The sequence below is a fragment of the Malania oleifera genome, chromosome 8 (genome assembly GCF_029873635.1).
Source record: "Malania oleifera isolate guangnan ecotype guangnan chromosome 8, ASM2987363v1, whole genome shotgun sequence".
Lineage (NCBI taxonomy): Eukaryota > Viridiplantae > Streptophyta > Magnoliopsida > Santalales > Ximeniaceae > Malania > Malania oleifera.
The window spans coordinates 89,262,158-89,286,238 of NC_080424.1; the positions used below are offsets into that span (position 1 = coordinate 89,262,158).

Here is a 24,081-nt window from a genome sequence, read left to right on the forward strand (position 1 = left end):
ACATGTAATTTTTCCTCTTCGATTAAATACGACTAAATAATGAAAATATAGAAGAACATAAATAAAAAAAAGATTATGATATGTGGAAACTAATTATAATTTTTAACTTAAATATTATATTTTTGAAGTTACTTTTTTAATACTCAGAAATATTTTATTTTATATGACAATGGACAAGTGCTAAAATATTTTTTTGGATGGTGTCTATTAATTTTTAAAACATTAAAAAAATTATTATATATTTATTTTGAATATATTTTTTAAATCTATAGGATGTCTTATTTTATTTTTATTAAAAATTATGTACAAAACAATTTAATCCAAAATTTAAATCATGAAGATTAAAATATATAAAATTTTAAATTTTAAATTTTAAACTTTTGCCAGTTGGAATAGATAATAAGAGAAAAATAACAATACAAATAAACACGTTCTTATCACTTGATTTTTAATCGTTATCAACAAATAAAAAACAAAGAACATAATTATACTAAGGAATGTTTGGTATAGTTTGTTTAATTAAGTTTTATTTTACTTTAATTTAGAAATAGTGATAAAAAAGTTGGTGATTTGTAATTTATAATTTTTTAATTTTTGATGGACATGCCAAATAGCCCCTAGAAAACCCTAGGCTTGGCATTAGGAGACTTAAAAATTGAAAAGCGATAAATCTTATTTATTTATTTAGTTTAATGAAAGATTTCCAAATCTAATAAAACGGAAATTGATGTTTAAGTGGGGCGGCTGGCATTCGCTACTTAAACCTCTTATTCTCCAGTCTAGGAGATCGACGGCGCACGTCAGACTCTGCCGCACAATCCAACGGCCCAGGGAGCACCGCGTCGCGGAGGGCAACTTCATGAAATCCATCCGTCCATCATCGTCACATAAATATTCTCCGTCGCCGTTACTCCGGCTCCCTTCACAGAGTCCTTCTCTGCTCTGAATCTCTCTCTCTCAAGCGTCTAGATTTCATATAGACTCATCATCCATTCAACTCAATCATACTTCTCTAATTTCAGAGAGAGAAGTAAGAGAGAGAGAGAGAGAGAGAGAGAGAGGGAGGGAGTGTGTGGGTGAGAGGGAGTTCCCCCGTCGACCTCAGAGATGCAGTTCGCGAACGGTTCTGATCCGCAACAGCAGAATCAGCAGCAGGCGCAGCCGCCGCACCCTCCGCCGCCGCCGCCGCCGCCGCTGCCTCAATGGATGGCTATGCAGTACTCTGCGGCGGCAATGGTAATGCCGCACCCCATGATGCCTCCGCATTATCCGCCGCAGTACATCCCCTTCCACCATCATCAGCATCAGCAGCCGCCGCCGCAACAGCCGCAGGGATCCAACGGTGAGAATAAGACGATCTGGGTCGGGGACCTTTATCATTGGATGGACGAGAATTACCTCCATAGCTGCTTCGCTTCCACGGGAGAGGTTAAAGTTCTCGACTTCTCGCATTCTATTTTTCATTCTCATTATTATTTCTATATATTTGAAGTTTAAAAAATAAAAATAAAAAAATGTTACAATAGCATCGAGTTGCCATGTAGCGGAAACTTTAAAATAAATTGCATGACATTATCGCGGCTTAAACATTATACATAGGATTATTATCCTCATGTGCTGGCTCTTTTTTATTGTTAATGTACCAGTGTATTGCTGTTTATTTAAGGGTTTAGTTTATTTATTTATTTATTTTTTAAAATTGTGATGTGGAAAGACTAATAATTGAAAAGAACTGCTTTAGAGCAATGACTTTAGGCGTATGCTATTGCTACCAGTCCTTGTCCAGATTGTCTTGAGCTCTTCATGTCTTGATCAATTTTCTTGATCGAATTTGCATATTGGAGTTTTTTTTCCCCTCTCTTTTTTGTTTTTTTATTTATTTTTGTTTTGTTTTGTTTTGTTTTGTTTTTTTTTTGTTTTCTCTTCTATCTAAGATTTTCTTTTACTGGGGGCAAACTTAAAAATATATTTTTTCTTGATAGGTGGCTTGAAACCCTCTCAAATGCAGTGAGGGAGGAGTTCCTCTACGCTAGACCTTTCCTGTGTTCTCTCAATGTAGTAATATATTTTGTGCACTTTTAAATTGATGAAATTAAATTATAACTTAATAACCAGTTAATCATTTCAAATATTGCTCAAAATATATATGTGTCACAATATAATTAATTTCAAGCTCTATCAATAATCAAAACATTAAAACTCATCATAGAAAACATAAATATAGACATTCTCAAACAAAACTTTTGACATTCAATTGCTCATCCACTCTTTCAAAACTCTCCCTCTCATTTGCCTTTCGTCAGCCTTAGAGCCTATCAGGAACAACTTAATTTGGGGTAAAGTGATTTCGTTGTGTCAAATTGTTATGTACATTGATCAGTAAATAAAATTTCATTCGAAGGCATAAAGGGATGCCGCCCAAGTATAAACAAACAAAAGGAAATCACCCACACTGCAGGATGCCAAGAAAGTTGAGAATTACAAGAGTGTTGAGCAAAAACAACCCACTATGCCTACTTGCAATCCAACTGTCTTTAATAACATGTTAGGCATAGCCAATCCTTCGAAAGCTTTCTTATTTCTTCCCTCTGCTCAAAAAAAAAAAAAAAAAAAAATAAAAAAAATGACAAGGGGAATCAGGGACAGTTTTCCTCCTCCAGTAGCTTTAAACAATAAGAGGAAGAGGAGATCATTCTGCCTCAAGACTTTTAGAAGAGCTAAAAAAGTGGCAGCTGTTGATGGGCGTTGAAAGAATTGGGGAAGTAATGCATTGTTTAGTTGCCAAAGGTTGCCAAAGCTCCCCAAAAGCTATTCTTCTAATAATGTGAAGGAGAAAGTCCAATTTACATGATCAAAAACCTTTTCCATGTCAAGCTTACAAACCACCCTGCTTTTCCTATCCTTATTATGGGCATACACGACTTCATTGGCAATAAGGGTTGTGTCCAAGATTTGCCTGCTACAAAAGCATGTTGGTGCTGCCCAATAACTTTTGGAATAGCTTTTTAAGCCTCACAACAAACACTTTGGAGAGGACCTTGTTGATACTAATACTATCCATAAGGCTAGGAATCAAGGTAACAGAAGTGGAGATAATGGTGCTCACGAATTGCTCTGTAAAAGTCATAAAATTGCTGATTTTGTCATACTTAAGAAGACACAAATTTGCTTAGTAAAAAGCCAAAAAAAAAAAAAAAAAACCATCAGGGCCAGGTGCTTTATCTCCATTACTTTCCTTGAAGGCTTGATAAATTCGCTCTTCATTGGAGGGCCTTTCAAACCATTGTGCTGGGGAATGATTGGGGGAGCTGAGAGTGCTGCCACTTGCTTCTAGCCTTTAAGTCTCTTGTTTGTGTAAAGATCCTTAATCCTTATAGAAATTGGAAATATCCCCTTGATATCATCTTCTTCAACTAAAGCTCCACCTCAATTTCGATTCTTGTCGATGTGTTGAACCTGCATTGGGCATTTTCTGTTTGGTGGAACAAACTAGCTGTTCGATCCGCTTCCTTAAGCCATAGACCTTGGTTTTTGCCTTCAAGTGGTCTCATCCAAGTAGTTAAATGCCTTAGCAAGTTCTTTCTTGGGCAACATTCTTATAGCCTCACTCTTATCATTAAGGCCATGAGACCTACTTCCTTATCATCTGTTTCCTTTATGCCATTTAGGATAATAGTCTTTTTCAAGTGAATATTCCCAAACATATTCCTATTCCATGATTTCAATTTCAATTTAGAGGCAAGTACAGAGCTTGCTTTCCCTCGTAACGAAGAGTATTCTCGAACATATTCCCTAACATGCTTGAGCCACATGTTTTAAAATTGGGAAGGAGTTGGCCTCTTCTTAATTCCTCCCATATCAAGGAGGATAGGGAAGTGACCTGAGAAGCTTCAAACTGGAGTAATTACACTTATACTCAAATTCACCTTCAAACTTGAGATTGGTTCAAACTTAAGAAGAATTGACGCAAGGTTGAGGATTTGCTGAGGAATTTCTTCATAGAAAATGGTGATCCGCAAAAAGAAGGACGTGATACTTCCATTTTGCTTTCGTTTTTCCCAATATTAAGACCTGAGAGTGCCTCCTTTAGTAGCCTTAAACAATAAGCAGTAGAGGATATCATTCTGCCTCACTTTTAGAAGAGCTAAAAAGGTGGCAGCCATTGATGGGCATTGAAAAAATTGGTGGAGTAATGCATTGTTGTATTTGTCTACACCAAGTCACCAAAGCTCCCCAAAAGCTATTCTTCTAATAGTGTGAAGTAGAAAGTCCAATTTACATGATCAAAAGCCTTCTCCATGTCAAGCTTACAGCAATGAAGAAGGGCAGCTTGTATGGGTGCGGAAATGAAGAAGGTTTTTCAAGAAAAGAGAGAAAATTCTAGTGAGTTAGTGCCAAAGTTAGTAGAAATTCTAAAGGAAAGTTAAGTCTTGTGGAAGACCCCAGTGCAAAGAAGAAGGCTGGATGTGGTAATGAGGTTAGTTAAGGAAAGATGGGGAAAAAATGGGGGAATTTTTCAGATTCAATGTGTGATAATATCAGTGAGTTTGATTATGGTGGGGTGTTTGTTATTAGATGAGATTTGAGAAAAATATGAGTACATTTCAGTTTCTTGCGATGAGATAGGAGATGCATCATATCTCCATCCACCTCCATTGGAAGGCTTGGAGGGAGTTTCTACTTTTGATAACAATGGGTTGGTGAACAAGTTATGGAGTAGGATGGAATTTTTCCTACACCCGTTGTGGATATTCCTAAGAAGGACTTAGAAGCTCAAAATCTTTTGGATAAAATGGATTTAAAGTTGAGTGATATTGGAGGAAATGAAGTGCATATGGATGATGAAAGTTGAAAGATGAAAGGACAAAGGGAATTAGCGAATTTTTAAAGAGCTCGGTAAACTATGATGGAAAGGGTTTGAAAAAGGGGTTTCCTTGGCTAATATTGTATAGTTTTAGTTTTTATTTTTTCTCTTTTTTCCTTTTTCCTTTATTTGGTGGACTTCTTGTTCTTGCATGTTGTACCTTCTCTTCTTTCATATAATATATCTTCTTTTCTTATAAAAAAAAATGAAACTTGGAGAATGTGTGTGGACAGCAGGGTTATCAACAAAATCGCCATTAAATACAGGCTTTTCCTATTTCAAGATTGGATGATATGTTTGACATGTTAGCTGGATTTCAGGTTTATTCCATGATTAACTTGAAGAGTGGTTCTCACCAAATAAGAATTGGGCTTGGAGATGAGTGGAAAACAGCCTTTAAATCCATGGAAGGGTCTGTGAGTGGCTGGTCATACCATGTAGGTTGTCCAATGCAACTGATATCTTCATGAGATTTATGAATCAAGTGCTAAGGCCTTTCATTGGGAAGTTTTTTTTGTTTATTTTCACATTAATCATTTGAGGGCCATCCTACAGCTTTCGAGGCAAAATAAGCTTTATGCTGACATAAAGAAGTGTAAATTCATGGTGGACAGGTTGTACCTCCTGGGTTTCATTGTCTTGGAAAAGGGAATAGAAGTTGATCCATCAAAGATTGAACCTATAACGAGCTGGTCTATTCCTAGAACAATTATAGAGATCAATAGTTTTCATGGTTTGGCCACATTTTACTAGAGATTTATGAGGAGCTTCAGCACTATAGTCACTCCCGTCATAGAGTCTCTTAAAGTAAGTTTAATTGGACTTAAGAGGTTGAAGGGAACTTTGAGGAGATAACGAAGATGATGACCCAAGCACCAATTTTGGCCTTTCCATACTTTAATAAGTTCTTTGAAGTTGATTGTGATGCATCAAAGATTGGAATTTCTTTTGATAAATAAAGGAATATTTATTGAAAAGGCATCAAGGGGATGCCAACTCGTAGTACTGAAAGTCAACCATCCAGAATGGTGTCACACAGATCAAAGATTACATTATAGTCATTAACAACGGCCCCACTATGCCAACTATTTACCTTAGTAAACCTTTGCACTTTGCTGATCCAGAGTGCTAAGGTTGAATTATTAAACACTCTCCTTTTCCTCTCTTTCCAAATGCACCAGAAAATTTCGAGGGGAATGAGAGACATAGCCTTTCTCTTCTCTTTTGTTGCCTGAATCCATTACTAAGTCCAGAGTTCCCCTCCCACAGAGTTGGTGATAACTGATTGTTGTCCAATTGAAGTCAACAATATTCCAAAGACTCCTAGTCCAAGTGCAATGAAGGAGGATGTGCTCTGTTGATTTTGCCTCAACCATGCAAATGGGACATCTGTTGGTGATGAACGAACTCCCTTATTTGCAAGCTATCCAAAGTCAAGATCTTACCATGTGTTGCCTCCCAGGCAAGGGAGGCAGCTTTTGTGGCGGCAGCTTTTCCAAATCTGAGTTCAAGAGACATTACATCTGTTAGACTCCAAAAAAAAAAGAGCTTCCTTTAGAAGGATCTAACAGCGAAGACCCTCTTCTCATCTAAGGTCCAAATTGGATGATTAGTACTATTTTGGTGCTAGAAGTTGTAGAGAAAGCTATAGAAGTCTGTAAGCTGGTTGAGTTCCCATTCTTCCACATTTCTAAGGAAGGGGATGTTCCAAAAGAGCCCTTGATCCGTTGTTTGGAGGTGCTGACTGATGTAGGCAACTTTGTCACACACCAAGTTGTAAATGTCTGGAAATAAAACACTGAGGGTCTCCTTATCGCATCACACATCATGCCAAAAATAAATATTGTCCTCATTCCCCATCTGGAATATAAATACAAGAAAAGAAATGATCCAGCCTTTCTTAATGAAATTCCACGCCCCTACATTGTGTAGTCCTTTGCTAGCCTGGGAGATCCAATTATTATGTTCAAGCCCATATTTCACAGCAACAATTCCTTGCCAAATGTGATCTTTCTCAATCATGAATCTCCACAACCATTTCCCTAAAAGGGCTTTATTGAAAATGTGGAGAGACTTCAAACCCAAGCCTCCAAAAGAATGGGTTTTTTCACCATGCCCCATTTAACAAGGTGAAATTTGAATTTCACTCAAAAGCTCCCCAAAGAAACCTCCTTTGAAATCCTTCAAGTCTCTTGGCAATTGAAGCCGGAAGGGGAAGGAGACATGAAATAAACAGGGAGATTTGTAAGATGCTTTTAATGAGAGTGAGTCTACCACCTTTTGACAAAAGAAATTCTTTTCCATCCTGCCAGCCTTTTTTCCAAATTTTTCAATGCTAGAGTCCCACATTCCTTCATCTTCAAATTTGGCACTAAGAGGTAGCCCAAGGTAGTTTATAGGGAAAGTTCTCATCTTGCAGCCTAGAAGACCAGCAAGGGGAGGCTCATCTGCAATTCCTCCACTTGCAATGACTTCACTTTTTCTAAGGTTAACTTTCAAACTCGAAAACCGCCTCAAAACCCTGCCAAGATACGTCTTAGATTCATAATGTGGAGAGGGTCATCCTCACAAAAAATGACAGTGTCATCTACGAACAGGGGATGTGTGGTCTCCAAGGACCTTTCATGCCTGCTAACTCCAAGGCCTTTCTAGAGGAATGAAAGAAATTTGTTGGACACTCGCTGATTAACATTGAGAAACTTGGTGTTTTGATGCAATGAGCAATACAACTACACCATTGCTCCCCAAAGCCGATTTTCCTTAGAATATAAAGAAGAAAGTTCCAGTTGGCATGATGAAAGGCTTTCTCCTTTTCAAGCTTGCACACCACCCTATTTCCTTCAATAAGTATCCATGAACTCATTAGCTATGAGGGCTGCATCCGTGATCTGTTTTCCAGCCACAACGGCGTTTGATGTTGCCCAATGACCTTCAAAATGGCTCTTTTGATCCACATAGCAAGGACTTTGGCAAAGATCTTATAGATACTTCCCGTCAAGTTGATTGGGCGAAAGACCTTAATGTTGGTTGCCCCAAGTTTCTTTGGGATTAGGGTAAGGAAAGTGGCATTGATGCTGCTCACAAATCTATTTGATCTAAAGAATTCCTCAAAAGTGTTGATAAAGTCTTGCTTGAGCTCCCCCTAATTTGATTGAAAGAAAGACGGGGAGATGCAGTCTTGAGTCAAGAAGGAAAACCAATGGATTATTTTAGTGATAAATTTAACAAGGCTCGGCTAGATTACTCTACTTATGACTTGGAGTTTTATGCTATTGTTCAAGCATTGAAATTCTGGTGTATAACCTCATTCAAAGGGAATTGATTTTGAATTCTGATCATGAGGCCTTGGGATATCTCAATTCTCAAGAGGAGATAAGTTAGATGCATGCTAAATGGGTGGCATTCTTCCAGGAGTGCACTTTCTCATTGAGACATATGATGGTTTGCAAAATAAAGTGGTAGATGCATTGAGTAGAAGGGCATATTTGATGAAAACTATGTCTACTAATGATTTGGCTTGGAGCTAATCAAGGAACAGTAGAAAGAAAAACCCTTTCCAAAAAATAAATGGTAGATGCATTGAGGAGAAGGGCATATTTTGCTGAAAACTATGTCTATTAGTGTTTTGGTTGGAGCTAATCAAGGAACAATATAAAGAAAACCCTTTTGCAAAATAAAGTGGCAGATGCATTAAGTAGAAGGGCATATTTGTTGAAAACTATGTCTGCTAGTGATTTGGGTTGGAGCTAATCAAGGAGCAATACAAAGAAAACCCTTATTATTTAGAAATTCTTAAGAAATTTGTAGCTATGGATTGTGATGTGTGCACAAAATTAGTTGTGAAAGACAAGCATTTATTTAGGGGTGTTAAGGTGCATTCCTGAAGGTTTCTTGAGGGAATACTTGATATTTGGACTACATAGGGGAGGTTTAGGATGTCATTTTGGCAGAGGTAGGACATTGAATTTAGTAGTGGCTGAAAGGTACTTTTGGCCTTCAATGTGCTGAGATGTGTATACGCATGTTGATTGGTGTCACATTCACCAAGTTTCAAAGGGTCAGAATATAGATCTTTATCGATACCTACAACCTTATGGGTTGATGTTTGCATGGATTTTGTGCTCAGGTTTTCATGGTCAAAGATGGCTCACTTTAATGCATGCAAAAAAAGATGATGTGAATCTTTTCTTCAGGAAGTGGTCAAAATACATAGGTACTAAAGATTATCACATCAGGTCAGGACACGAAGTTTCTCATCCACTTTTGGATGACCTTATGGAAGTTATTTGCTACAAATTGCAATACAACTATGTTTATCACCCTTAAATAGACATGCGAACAGAAGTGGTGAATAGAAGCTTGGGGAATTAATTGCCATGCCTTGTAAAGGACAACATTCAATAACGAGGTTCGACCTTAGCATAAGCAAATTTGCTTATAAAAGCACCATTAACAAATCTACGGGTCAAAGCCCTTTTCAAGTAGTGTATGGTAGAAATTCAACTCATGTTTTTGACCTTGTGATGTCTTTAGCTGGCCTTGGCCTAGTGATGATATTGTTGCTATTGCTTATGCTGAAAATTTGGAGGAGGTTCAAGAAAAAGTCTGAAGGAGGCTTGAAAGTGTGAACCAACTCTACAAAGGAAGCAGCTAGTCAACATGAGCGGTTCAAGGAGAATCATATTGGTGATCGGGTGATGCTTTTTTGTCAGAAAGAGGTATTTTGAGCAGACATTTACCACAAATTGAAAAGTCGAAAGATTGGGCCATAAAAAGTTTTGCTCAAATTTGGTGAAAATGCCTAAGTTGAACTCCGTCAAGGTTTGGATATTTCACCAATCTTAATATGGCTGACTTGTACAAACTCCATGGTGATATAAAAACTCAAAGACGAAGTGTTGAGTGCTGAAAAGTTTTGAGGCTAGCATATTGGTGCGAGAGGTGAAGACTAAGGCTGGAGTTTGCTTTAGATTCTTGGTAAAATAGGCTGGTAGACTTGATTATAAGAATTCATGGATTAGTGAGAAGGATGAATATTAACCCTAACATATATAAGACAACTAAGATGATATTTCACATGTAGGCGAAGCCTTTCTAAGAAGTGGGGAATGATACAAGTATGTAATCGTTATGGAATTTTCTGTTTCTATTGAGTGTTGTTATTTGTGGGTACTAGGGGTAGTTTTGTAATTTCAAAATTTTGGGGTTTATTTTTGTGAGAGGCCATTTTGTATATTTGGGGGTACTTTTGTGATGGTAGTTATTTTTGGTTGGGCTTTAGGTAAGTGGTTTTTAGATGGGGTTATGTGCAAAATGAGATGCTTCTCTTGAAAGCCTTGGAGTTGGCCTAAGTAGGAGCCTTTGGGGATTGTTTGGAACCACTTGTGCAGAAGTGCTTTTCAGAAAAAGTGCTGAATTTAATAAGTGTTGAATTGAAAAAGTGCTAAAAGTCATAAATGGTGTTTGGATAACCACTTTTATTTTAAGTGCAATATATATCTATATTATTAATATTATTGTAAGTTCTTAGTATAATGCATATATTAATAACACATAATAAATAATATATAATTTTTGGTTTATGTTATGATAATCTTATTAATTAAATCAATATTTTAATTAGTATTTTCCTAATTAATAAATTCATCATTTTTATTTTATGATTACAATAATATATTATTAGTAATTTATATTTCACATTTTTTAATAATTAAAAATTCATGCTTTGAGAAAAGAGGGGCTTTCTGGGGTGTCCTTCCATGGTGAAGTCTCTTCAGTCTGCCTTTTTCAACAAATCTAAAAATCAAAGAGAAAGATCTCTTCCCAACTCATCAGCAAATATGAAAATCAAAAGAACCTCTTCACCCCCCCCAAAATCTCTAATCTAAAAATCAAAAGAAATTCCCTCCACCTCCGCTCTCTACAAATGAGACCCCCTCCCCAAACAAATTCCCTGAACTTTCCTCCATGTTTGGCCAATTTGTGACAACTCATACAAATCTAACCTTGCGGACAACCATTTGGATGTATTTTTGGGTAACAAGCCAACGGCAGAGCTACCGGTGCAGTAATGGTGGAACGGCATTGTTGTAGCTTAGAAAGCAAGAGAGGGAGAGTGACAAGTGATCGAGAGAGACAGGGAGAAAGAAGAGAGTAAATTACCATCTTGCCCATAAATTGTCATAATTTATAGCCATGCCACCGCTTCTCTATAGTACCCACTTATAAGTGGGGGTAAAAGCAATCTGAGATAGCTTCCCCATATTCACTTAAAAAAAAGTGATTATTCACACTGATTTTTGCAATAAGCACTTATTATAATTCAAACCAAACACCACTATTTTATTCAAGTGCTATAAGCACTTTTTTTTTAAAGTGCTCCCAAGCAGGGGCTTAGTCACTTTCCCAAGAAGTTAGAGCACCAAACCAACTAGGGTTGTGAAGATTTTGAGGCTTGGGTTTTGAGGATTCAACCTTGCAGTGCCTACCAGTCCTTCCATCGCTCCTAATGGCGTGAGAGGATGGTAGAAAGCTGCCATTACCATCTATTTTGAATGCTCTAGTGTCAATTTGAGGTATTTGCACCTATAACTTAAAATGGTGGTTGATTTAGCCTTGGGCTTGATATTTCTTGATTTTTTTCTTAAATTTTATGTGAAGTTGTTTATTTTTTTGATAAGTAAAAGAAATTTTATTTAAGAGGCATCAAGGGGATGCCAGCCCATGGTACAGTAAGCCAAGCACCCTGAGCGGTGTCACACAAATCAAAGATTACATCAGAATCATTAATAATAGTCCTACCATGCCAGCTATTGCCCGTAGTAAACCAGTGTTCTTTGCTGTTTTGGATTGTTGAGGTTGAATTTCTGAGCACTCACCTATCCCTCTCTTTCCAAACGCACCAGAAAATTGCAAGGGGAGTGAGGGGCATAGCCTTTCTCTTCTCATTTGTTGCCCAAATCCCTTTCCAGGCCCAAATTTCTTCTCCCACAGAGTTAGCAATACCCACCTATGTCTGACCAGAGTCTGTGCCATATTCCATAGATTCCTTATCAAGTGCAGTGAAGGAGGATGTGCTGAATTGGTTCTGCGTCAGCCATGCAAAGGGGACATATGTTGGCAACCGATGGACCCTTTCTTTGCAACTTATCCATAGTCAAAATCTTTTCATTGGTTGCTTACCATGCAAGGAAGGCAACTTTTGTGGGGGCTGCTGTCTTCCAAATCTGTGTCCAAGGGAAATTAAAGATGTTTTGACTCCAAAGAGAAGGGCTTCTTGTAGAAGGATCTAATAGTGAAGGCCCCTTTCTCATCTAAGGTCCAAATAGGAAGATCAGTGCTATTATGGAGTTGGAAGCTGTAAAGAAAGCTGTAGCAGTCCGTGAGCTGGTTGGGTTCCCAATCATCCACATTTCTAAGGAAGGGGATGTTCCAAAAGGGCCCCTGATCTGAGGTTTGAAGGTGTTGACTGAAATGGGCATCTCTATCACATGCCAAGTTATAGATGGCTGGAAATAAGACATTAAGAGCTTCTTGATCGCATCATGAGTCATGCCAAAAATAAATTCCACACCCCTACATCGCGTGGTCCTCTGTTAGCCTGGGAGTTCCAATCGTTATGTTCAAGCTCATATTTCATTGCAATGATTCCCTGCCAAAGGCGGTCTTTCTCAATCATGAATCTCCATAACCATTTCCATAACAGGGCTTCATTGAAAATGTTGAGGGACTTCAAACCCAAGCCTCCTAAAAGAAAGGGTTGTTTCACCATGCACCATTTGACAAGTTGTTGCTGTGCCTAGAAATTGCCTTATTTGCTGGACTATAATTCATAGTAGTAATCTTTTTTTTTTTTTTTAAAATCATTTTGAAGATTTTATAGTTATTTGAGTCAAAGAAGGTTGTTAAAATACTATTCTAAAGTGTCGGTCTTTATTTTTGAGTTTTTCTTCTATTCCTACAAGTATTTGCATCATTGTTTGACAACAAATCCCCAGAGGTGAACTGGGTCTCAAATCTCTAATGCTTTTCAACAAGGCTGTCCTTGGTAAATGGATGTGAACATTCATGAATGAGAAGAAGTTACTTTGGAGAAAGATTATTGCGTTAAAATATGACCTCGATCTCAATGGGTGGACATCCAAAGAGCCCAGGCAGCCAGATAGGTAAAAGTGTTTGGAAATCAATCAAGAAAGGGTGGGAGGATTTTTCTTCACACTCATCTACTTCAATGTTGGAATGGGAACAATACCTTCTTTTTGGTATGACAACCGATGCAGCTCATCTCCTTTGAGTTCTTAATTTCCTGCAAGTTTCAATCTTGCCGCTGCAAAGATGCTTTGTGAGTATGTATGTGGACCACTCCATCAATGGAACAGCTTGGAACATCCCTTTTGTTATAAATTCCCATGATTGGGAGCTTGAATTCTGTTTTGAGTTTTAACGCAACCTTCATGGAAATACCTTCAATTGGACCAATTCGGATGTATGCTTTTATGGAACTCAACAAAAATGGCCACTGCAAGGTCAGCTCCTTCTACAAGCTGCTTGATGGCCCCACTAAAGCCTGACTTAATTTCCCTTAGATAGTCACTTGGGAAACTCTTGTGCCAACCAAAGTTGCTTTTTTTTTTTTCTTGGGACTTGGGAGGCAACTTTTGGGAAGATCCTTACTCTTAATGACCCTCAGAGAAGGGATTTCACCTTGGTCAATGGATGCTTTCTTTGCAAAGAAGATGCTGAAAGCTATAGATCACTTACTGCTCTGCTGCCACTGGACCTGAATTTTTTGGAATCTGGCCACTGCTGTTATGGGATAGTGCTGGGTCACTGCTGAAATTCTGGGAAAGGAAATCTGCATTTGGAAGGGTATTTCTATGAATAAATAAAAAAAACATTGCCCTTGATCCCACTTACTATCTTTAGGATTGTGTGGATAGAGCTTTTGAAGGAAGAACTCCTCCAACAATCCTCTAGGATAGATGGCTAACTACTCTTTCAAGCTGGTTTAGCTGGCAGTACGTGCTGGGCACACAATTTTTTTTCTCTCGGATACACTGGCACAATGTTGATCCATCTACATTGTTCTCTCTCTCTCTCTCTCTCTCTCTCTCTCTCTCTCTCTCTCTCATTGTTTGTACATGGGTGGCAGTTGGTGCTCTTTTTGTGAACTCTCTCCATTGATTAAAAAAAAATGGAGGTTCTCTTGAAAGCAGATATCAGGTTGGTAGGAGGCAAAGTGAATGAATCAATTCAATAAATGACCCAAGAGTGAAGAGATGTGTGACATGACCTGATGAAAGAGCTAGGATCAGTACTTGCATGGAAGATGAAGTGAATGCGTCAAGGCCATTAGGATCCTCTGTGTTGGCAGATGCTTTTCCTCCTCTCTTGGTTGAAAGTTCTAGGAGAAAGAAAGGAGCTCAACATTTAGCAAAGGCAAGGACGGAATTATGGCAGCTGTGCCTGCTACCTAGAACTCACAGGTTGCCAATGCTTTGAAGACGTAAAGAAGTTGCTAAATAATTCATGGTGGATGATGTAATTGATATTTGCAATCATTATTGTGTCCTAGATACTAATGCCATTGACAATTTATTGGGTAGTTGCTGATATAGGCGGTTCAGTTATGTTGTGCTCTAAGGGGTAGACAAATTTCTTAACAGTTCAAAATAAACGAAGTGGACTTGTTTGGTGTGGTCCCTTAATGATTCTTATTCTCCTTTTAACCGAATATGAGATCTTCCCACTGCTGATTCATTGATAGCTACATTTAGAGTGGCTTTTGGACAATTTAAACCTCCTCCCTTTCAGTGATAATCATTGTCATCTGCATTCCCTCTCCCTACCTACCTCTCCCTCCCTCCCCTTCTCTCACTCTCTCTCGCTCTCTCTCTCTCTCACACACACACACACACACATAGAAGTCTCCTTTTCTTCTCCATGAGCAAGAGCAAGCAAGGTTGAGCAACCAATCAATCAAGCAAAATTTCTTTCCCTCCTTATCTATGAGTGACTGTGGTCCAGGAAAGAAGGCTTTGTTCTAGCCGGCTGTAAGCTGGGTCCCCACTAATCTTCACTACTAATAGCCCCTCCACTGCCATCATTGTTGTGAGTCAGCATGAACAACAGAAATTTATGCACGATTGTGTTACCATCCCCATTTTCTCTTCCTTTTCATCACCAACCCAACTCTGGCAACCCACAACCATGGTGGTGAAACCCCATTCCATAAATCAATTGTTTGTGATACGATCCAGTTGTTCTTGCAGCCAGCTAGGGCTAGTTTCATGAAACCCTTACGCTTGCATCACCTCTGTCAGTTTGGTTGATGAGAAACCTATAGAAATGAAAAAAAAAAGAAGAGAAAGTAAACATTGAGATTTCTGCTTAGGGCAATGTTTTAAAAGGCTTGAGGCTCAATCTAAAATACCAAATCCTAGAAAGGCTAATACATTACATGTTGAGGCTTATACATTTGTACAAAAGCACACTTTTTTTGTGCCTTTTTTAGTTGGGGCTTATGCATTTCGGGTATTTGATTCTCAAGTTAGATTTGGCTAGGAAATTTTAACTACATGTTTGTATAAAAAAGAATGTCATAATATGAGTTGATTTCTAAAACTCTTGAACCTCTACCTTTCCAAAATAATTGAGAGTTGTGTCTTAGATCTTGAAAATAATTTGAACTTTGTAATGTTATAGATATCTCTTGTCATGATTTACAATGAGTTCAAGTTAGCAATTTATGAATGGTTAACAAGTAGTTTGTGGCTTATATTTGATTTTGTGTTACATTATCTTGTGTTTTTCTTAATTTTTTTAATATGCAAAATTTATTTTTACATATTTTTATCTAACAATGATATTCTCAAAAGGCTTATGCCCCAACATGTTAAGGCTTACACCTCGCCTCTTAAGGGTTAAATGCCTTGCCTTACGCCTTTGCCTTTTATAACATTGGCTCAGGGACTTCCGTCTGCTATTGAGAACTCTAAGGAAAAGAAAAGAAAAACGTTGAGTGATTTAAGTTTGGATGTTTGGTTGCTGAGAAATCCAAGTGGAAAAGAAGAAAAGAAACTTCGAGTTCGTTAGTGGGTGGCAGGGTGCTAAGTTAGTTTAGTTGATTTATAATTTATAATAATTTTGTGATGATAAAAATCACAATTTAAATATAAATTTGTGACAGAGCTATGCTTTACTCCACATTTTAATTTACAAATAAGGTTAAAATGGGAATTGCATATACTGATCGTGTTTGTATGTTTATTTGCTGATGTGGATGCATTAGCCTTAAAGCTGCCAAGTCAATGCTTAAAACTCTTGCTATTTTAAAATGAACTTTAGTGAAATTATTGATTTGAAGTATTTTTTTTTTAAATTATATTTAATAGTAATATTTTTATGTTTTATAAAATTAATATTAAAAGAAAGATTTATGATAAAATAATAAAATATTTTGATTTATGCAAATGCCTCTTATTTTTTATGAAATAATTTTGTTTTTGACATATTATAGGGGTAAAATAGACAGTTAAGCATATTCAGAGGTTACCAAACAATTAAAATAAATTTAGCATTCAGATACAATGACAATCAGAACCCGTTCATAGGTTCAGGTCTCCATTTATATTCAAAACTTAAATACTTAATTTTATCAAATGGAACCTTAGGTTTTGTTGGCTACTGGAAATTAGCAACGTGATAGATCTTGTTTGAAGGACATTGAGAATTTTCAAATTGTGTAATACTAGATCACGCTCTATAGAATTCCCTCCAAAATCAAGGCTTTTATGCAGATTATAGCCCTTCAAAGACTAATATAAATGATCTTCTTACAAGGAGAAAGCCAAATAAAGCTTTCTCTCCTGTTGTGTGTTTGCTCAGCTGTCGGAGTGGTGAGATTGCTTTTCATTTTTTCTTGCATTGCTCTATTTTTTTGTGGGAGATTTGTAAAAAGCTTGTTTGATATTTTGGGGAGAACTGTGTTTGCTTTCATCTTTGGAGGAAATGTGTTTTGGGGAGGATAAGAGGGATCATCTTTTTAGTTAGGAGGTGGTTAGGAGACCAGAATCTGAGGGAGGCTTGGGCATTGGTTGTTTGGTTTCTAAAAACATTTCTTTAATAGGCAAATGGTTATGGAGATTCCCCTTAGAGTCTGGTTTCTTATGGCATAAAGTATAAAGAGCAAGGATGGTATTCATAGGAATGGGTGGGATACTAAGTGGAGTGGAATTGGTCCTCATGCATGCCTATGAAAATTTATCTCTCAGGTTTCTGGTTTTTTTTTCTTTCCTCTCATTTGTTATTCTGTTGGTATTGGGGAGAGGGTTTGCTTTTGGGAAGATATTTGGGTGAGTGAGACTTAGTAAATATACCTTGTGCCTCGATTGTAATTTGTATAGACTTTCATATGTACATGATGCTTCTATTTCTGAATTCTATTCTTCTGAGAGGGGTCTTGTGTCTTGGCTCTTCATTTCTTTAGGAGTCTTAATGAGAGAGAGATGGAAGAGCTTACTTGCTTGTTGAGCATTCTAAATTCATTCATTCCCAAAACTAGGGGGATATAGGCATTGAATTGGGGACTCTTCGGGTTCATTCTCTTCGAAGTATTTTTTCATTCATCTGACCAAACCTATTATTTCTAGTCCTTTTCATCTCAATAAAATATTGTGGAAGACTGCTGCTCCTTTGAAGATTTGAACTTTCATATGGACTTTGGTTCGGAACAGTGATAATATAAATGACTTGATTCAGATTAGGAGGCCTTGTAAGGCTCTCAGTCCTGATGTCTGCTTGATGTGTGGCAAGGAAGTTGAGGCTAACTGTCATTTATTCCTGCATTGTGAGGTGGCAAGGGTTGTAACGCCCCGAACCCTTAAACCTGGTCCGACGCGTTATACCTGATAAAATTTTGATAATCCATAATTAAATCATACATACGCAGCGGAAAACATAACTATGATCCTCAATCATGATAATAAATAATACCATAGTTTACTAATTCTAGCTGTATTCCATAGTAGCCATTTATCACCTGTATTCCCATATATCCACATATCTCCAAAAATATTCAGTATTCACAACACCACTATGTTCCACAACCATTCATAAAATCCAGACAACTTAAAACATAAAACATAAAACATAAAACATAAAACATAACTTATATACATCCCAAATATCATAAAAAATATTTATACCATTTTCTTTATCTAGAACCCCAAAAATACTATCAACCTCGAGCTTCTCTAAGCTTGTTTACATGGTGGTCCTGAAAAGATAAATTTTTAATCGGGTGAGACACATCTCAGTAAGGGAAAGAAACAATATATATTAAAAAACAGCATGTCGTCAACATGAGATTATAATCAACATTTTAATATCATTTGCAAACCATTAACATAAATTCTAAAAAACATTTCCTAATCCTATTCAAACATATGCAAAATATTTACCCACGAGACTACCCAAGGATAGGGGTGATTACCCGCCCATACAAGTAGCACCCCTTTGCCCTGATACATTAGGCAACCCAAAGGTCACAATTGAAGCATACCAAGACACTCACCTTACTCAGTAAGCCCTAAAGTGATAAATTAATCTTATACTCACACAATTCGTACAAAGTTTACCAGTGAAGGCCCCCAAGAATAAAGAAATCTACCCGCCCATACAAGTAGTTTCCCTCTGCCGTAGTGCGTTCTGCAGCCTACTGTTACATCTGATACTACTAGTGCACTCGCCTTTCTCAGCAAGCCCTCAGGCGAAGAGTTTGCCCCGCCCTAAAGTAACATGTTCTACTAACATACATACTTGATAATACCATAATACATTATTTTTTCTGTCGTTATTTAACCATCTATGTTCATGTTCATAATTTTAGCATTTTATAACATTTCACTGTACGTAACCTTTCACATTTTGCATCATTCACATTTCACCTTTCATATTCATTTCATTCACATTTCCATTTCATTCATTTTCATTTCATTCATTTGCACTACAGCTCCTTTTAGCTGTACATCAGTTAGTCCACATAAAAATGCGTTAGAATCTGCTAACACGGCTCCTTTTAGCTGTCATCAATTAGTCTACAGCTCCTTTTAGCTGTCATTGCATACATGATTGCATTATCAAATACAAGCAACATGGTCCTTATAATATTTCATTAACAGTGCACTTCTTACATAGTTTGCATCTCATACAAATAACATATGTTCAAACAGCATTACTATCCACTCATGCCACACATTTTAGAAGAAAAGTTCATACATTGCTTGTAAAATAAGCCAACCAACATTTAACGTTTATATACTGAAAATATACCTTCATTTTTTACATAATTATCCTGAAATACTTTCCACTTTCTTCAGTTCATTTTCACATATACGTAACTAAATAAGCAACCCTAAGCTCAGAAAACATAGTTTTAACGGTTGGCATTTTATACCCACATGAAAACATATATGCATATACATAACATAATCCATTTTCATTAATATATGAAAACCTAATTTAATATATAAATTTCCCCTATACCTGAATCCTTGAACTACACCAATAGGTATCCCAAACTGATGCCTGTGATGCTCACTCGGTCCTTGGTTAAAAAACCCTAGTTTAATTAAATAATCCCAAATAAACCACTATTTTTACATTTTCTCAACTTAATAACCTTAAATAAACTTATAAAAACCCAAAACTAAGAATCCAGACCCTTACCTCAACTTAAGAGCGTTTCCCGAAATGCTCAGTTTAGGAAACTGATCCGCTAGATGTGTAGAGAATCTTCTCTAGAACACTGTAGCGACTTCCGTTCGTTGATTCGGGCTGAATCCGGGCTGGAAAGCTAGAGAGAAGGCAGAGAGACGAGTTTAGAGAGAGAAAGCTGAAGGAAAATTATTTTCCTTCGCAGAGAAGCTACCCCAAACCTTCTTATACTCATCTTTGCCACGTGTACTCGTCGACAAAAAGATAAGACTTGTCGACGAACCACTGAAGAACACTCGTCGACAAGGCCGTGAGTTCGTTGACGAGTTTCAGAATAGGCAGAACCCTCTTAGTTAATCCTCGTCGATGAGACATACTTACTCGGCGACGAGGCACACAACATCACTCATTGACGAGAAAATCCTGCTCGTAATCCTCGTCGATGAGACATACTTACTCGGCGACGAGGCACACAACATCACTCATTGACGAGAAAATCCTGCTCGTCGACGAGCACCTACTTATTATCCCTTTTCAAATTTCTTTTCCCTTTCTTCTTTTCCCCTCTTTTCTTTGTTCCTTATTTATCTTTTTCATCTATTATTTTTCCTAATTATTTTATCATTAAAATTTTTCGGGTCATTACAAGGGTACTGTGGAATAATTTATTTTCCTGCTGTGGTGAGGATTGGCTGGTTCCGAAGACTACTTATGATTTCATATCAGTACAGTTTTGGGGCTTCAGAAGGGAGAGAAAAAAGAAAAGGTTTTGGCTTGTGTTGTTTTTGCTATATTGTGGACTCTTTGGCTTGAAAGGAATGCTAAGATATTCAAAGATTAGAAGTCTCCAACACTTTTGATTTGGTAGAAACTAGAAAGCTTCATTTTTGGCTGCATTTTGGATTTATTCTTTTAAGTTTTTAAGGGTATCTCACTGTATCACATCTAAAGGGATTGGAAGACAGCATTGATGTAAATACTTTGGTTCTTTTTTCCTTTTGATTTTGCTGTAAAGGAGGATGGCTTCTCCATTTTTTCCTGTAATTTTTTTTTTCTTTTTGCATTAATGAAGCTTTTGTTATCTAAAAAATAAGAGTGATTGGAATGGAGACATGAGGGCTAATGTTTGGGCTGCTATTTTGAATCCCAATGACAAATAGCCAAAGATACTCACACTGATAGGGAGAATGGCAACAGGGGATGGAGGGGGGGGGGGGGGAGGTGAAGCGAATGATGTTGTGTTGCAAAGGGACGAAAGGAATTGCAGGGTGTAGTCAAAGAGATGCCGATGTAGGATGAGGGATGGAGAGGAGTTCGACATCCTATAACCATTGGAGGAGAAAGGGGAGAATTATTGTGAAGTTTTTGACTTCCCTGATGAATTGTAGAGACTAGGCTAAAGACAAAGAGACTATGCAAGGCAAGTTATAGAAAATGCTGGGAGATTTAAATTTTTAGACAATGTTAACATAAGAAACAAGGATGATGAGACCAGAGATCACATGGGGAAAGAGAAAGCTGAATTGGATGTGAGGGGAAAGGAGGTGATGTTGAGGGAAGATGGGTTTAATTCTCCCTCGTCCTAGGTGTTTTGTGAGGAGGAAGAAGATGAGTATGAGATTTGTAAAAAAAGGCTTTGCTCATTTGCTTCCTCGCATAGGTAGCAACACCTTCTCCTTACACATCCTTCACCTTGGATCCTCCTTCCTTGGCAGCCTCCCATGACCAGTAAGGCCTTCTTTTGCAGCAACCTTCCATGATAGAAGGTACAAAATTGTTATTGAAAAGTAAGAAGAAAAACGAGAAGGTGATCGCACAATGATCTCTAGCTCATCAGCTTGTCGTCACTCGTCCAATGTCAAAGCATTTCCTTACCCCGCCTGAACTCTCTCCCTTCCCTACCTCTTTGGTTTGATTGGTATCTTTTTCAAGCCCAAATCTTGCTTTGGCAGGCTCAAATCTAGGTTTCTAAAAGTTTTGATCTTCTCTGTTAAGCTTCTCCAACAAAACAACTGGTCCATCGTATCTTCCTGGCTAGTCTTCTCTTTTTGACGGGATGACTATGCTGCCTTCGAGAGTCTCTCAATCTGATTTGGGCTGTCAAGCTTAGATCTAGGCTCCAAAAGCTTTAGGCCCCCTCCCTCGCTCTCCTTCGACTAGACGACTAGTCTGTCATCTTTGCTTGATTGTTCCTCTCTCTGATGGGAGGTCTAGGCTGACTTTGATGGTCTTTCTCCCATCTTGAGTAGATTAATTATTAGATCCATCCCTCTCTCCCTACCGCCCCGCCCACCACCGCCATGCTACTGCCAACACGCAGTGCGATTTCCATTTGCATCCCTAACTAGATCCATCACTCAATCCCTCTCTTTCCATTCAAAGTTAGTGGACCCGGTAAGCCTCTAGGCTTTGATGTAGGTAACCGCCGCTGTCTATTACCATTGTAATTTGCCGGTGAGATATTCTCTCTCGCTCGATCCTATTTTGTTATGTGCGCATGGATCCTACACTTTGAATATGTATAATAGTTTACATCAACCACTTAATGACTTTCGTAGATAACATGCATCATTTATGCTAAAATCCAATGCTACTTGAGAATTGAACTTTCAAATCCAAGAATACTATAACCTTAAGTTAAACTTAGTCATTTTAACAAAATCCTACTTTTCAAGAACAGCTGGCTTTAGTTTTGATTTCAATTTTAAAGCATGCAAAGTCTATGTTTTTTAGTCAATACAATATTCTTTTTAATCCCCTGATTTTCAAAAATATAAGTATATGCATAAGCTTTGTGTCCAATTTTTAGTATAGGGCTACAACATTTATTTATTAAATTTTATCTTTCTTCAATAGGTCGATACTTGTACTCTACTTGTGTGGCACTAAATGCCCTAAATATTCCCTATGCATTGCTGATCTGAAGCTCGGATAAAGGAGGAGGGTTGTGCTATGTAGCTGATAGCCAATATAAAACTCGTTAGATCTTATGATATGAATCTGTACCAAATGTTCACTTGGGCATCCCCTATGAGCGACGCGTTGCATATATACCACCTAGGTGTAGCAAAAAATGGACAAGGGTGGGCTAGGACGGGCCATTCCAAATGGGGGAGGGTCAAGAAGGTAGTGTAGGAAACTAGGGTAGGGATAGAAACTTGGAACATAGGGACACTTACAGGGAAGAAAACATGGAGTTAATTGATACAATGATTAGAAGAAAAATCAACGTAATTTGCCTCCAAGAGACTAAGTCGGTAGGGGAGAAAGCTAGAGAAATCGAAAAATCAGGATTTGAACTTTGGTACACTAGAAAAGAAAGACATAAACATGTGGTGGGAATCATTGTAGACAAAGACCTAAAAGATAATGTGATATATGTTAAAAGAACAAGGGATAGGATCATAAAAATCAAGATATCTATTAGCCTTAGCGGCTAAATGAGTTTAATTGTCTTATTTTTATGATAACAACCCATTAGTGGTTTTAGGTAAGCTTATCTTTGCATATCAAGCCATGGTTAGTATAAATGCAAATGCAAAGATTAAGTAGACTCTAAATAGGTTAGACATCATCAAAAATAGGGAGAATGTTAGCCTTGTTGGCTACACTATCATGGTTTATGTATTTTGATGATATTAACCTACTTGTTCCTAGTGCATTCCATTTTTGCAGATCATGCTTAGTACAAGTTTGAGTGACAAATACATAAGTACTGGATTGAAGGCAAAAATTGGACCAAGTTGACCTCGAGAAGGAAAGATCAAAAGGACACTCACTCGGAAGGACTCAAGCACCCAAGGAAGCTTAATGTTAAATTGTTTATTTGTAATGGGGTGTGTTTGAAGTAGCATAGTTTGTAACTCTTGTGGTTTTGTTTCTTGAATGAATTTTGAGCAAGAGTTGAGCAATTGCATATGCATACTAGGACACATGAGTTTATAGAATTTCACCTAAGTCAAACTCATCATTCATGGTTTTCAAAGTCAAAACAAAGAGTTTGTCAAAAATATCCTATACTCAAAATATGTTTTCAAAAGGACAAGTTTTTAACATCGTAGTTTTGAGAACATTTTTATACTTAGTCCTGGTTGTGTCAAAACGAGCTTTATGTCCTAAGCACTCAAGAAAATCAAGTATATTTTTATAAAGAACATACTAAACATATAAGATATCGAAACGAGCCTTCAAATATGTTTTCATAAAACAAGATATCTTATATTCATGGGGAAACTCACTTGGACAAGTTTTAATCTTCATTAGACTTAATATCTTTCATATACTTTTGTCCAATAATGTTTTAAGTCATTAAAAGGATTTTTGACAAGGAAAAATAGAGCAATCGTCAACTAATGTAGTGCAGCCTTGAGTCCTGAGCACTCTTTGGTATTTGGGGCATAACTTTTGTTAGAAAAGTCCAAAAATGATGATCTTGGTGTCCCTGGAAAGCTAAGAAAAAATCTCACTACTTTTATGTTGATTACTTTTTTTGATTCAGGGCA

General features: G+C 37.4%; 1 protein-coding gene across 1 annotated transcript in view; it reads left to right on the forward strand.

Moving 5' to 3' along the window:
- Positions 1 to 736: 736 nt before the first annotated feature.
- Positions 737 to 24,081, forward strand: part of LOC131162067 (polyadenylate-binding protein RBP47-like) — a 35,548-nt gene continuing 12,203 nt past the window's right edge. Inside the window, exon 1 of the mRNA XM_058118195.1 lies at positions 737 to 1,428. Within this exon, the coding sequence (XP_057974178.1) occupies positions 1,108 to 1,428 (321 nt within the window). The 5' untranslated portion in view covers positions 737 to 1,107. The remainder of the gene's footprint in view (positions 1,429 to 24,081) is intronic.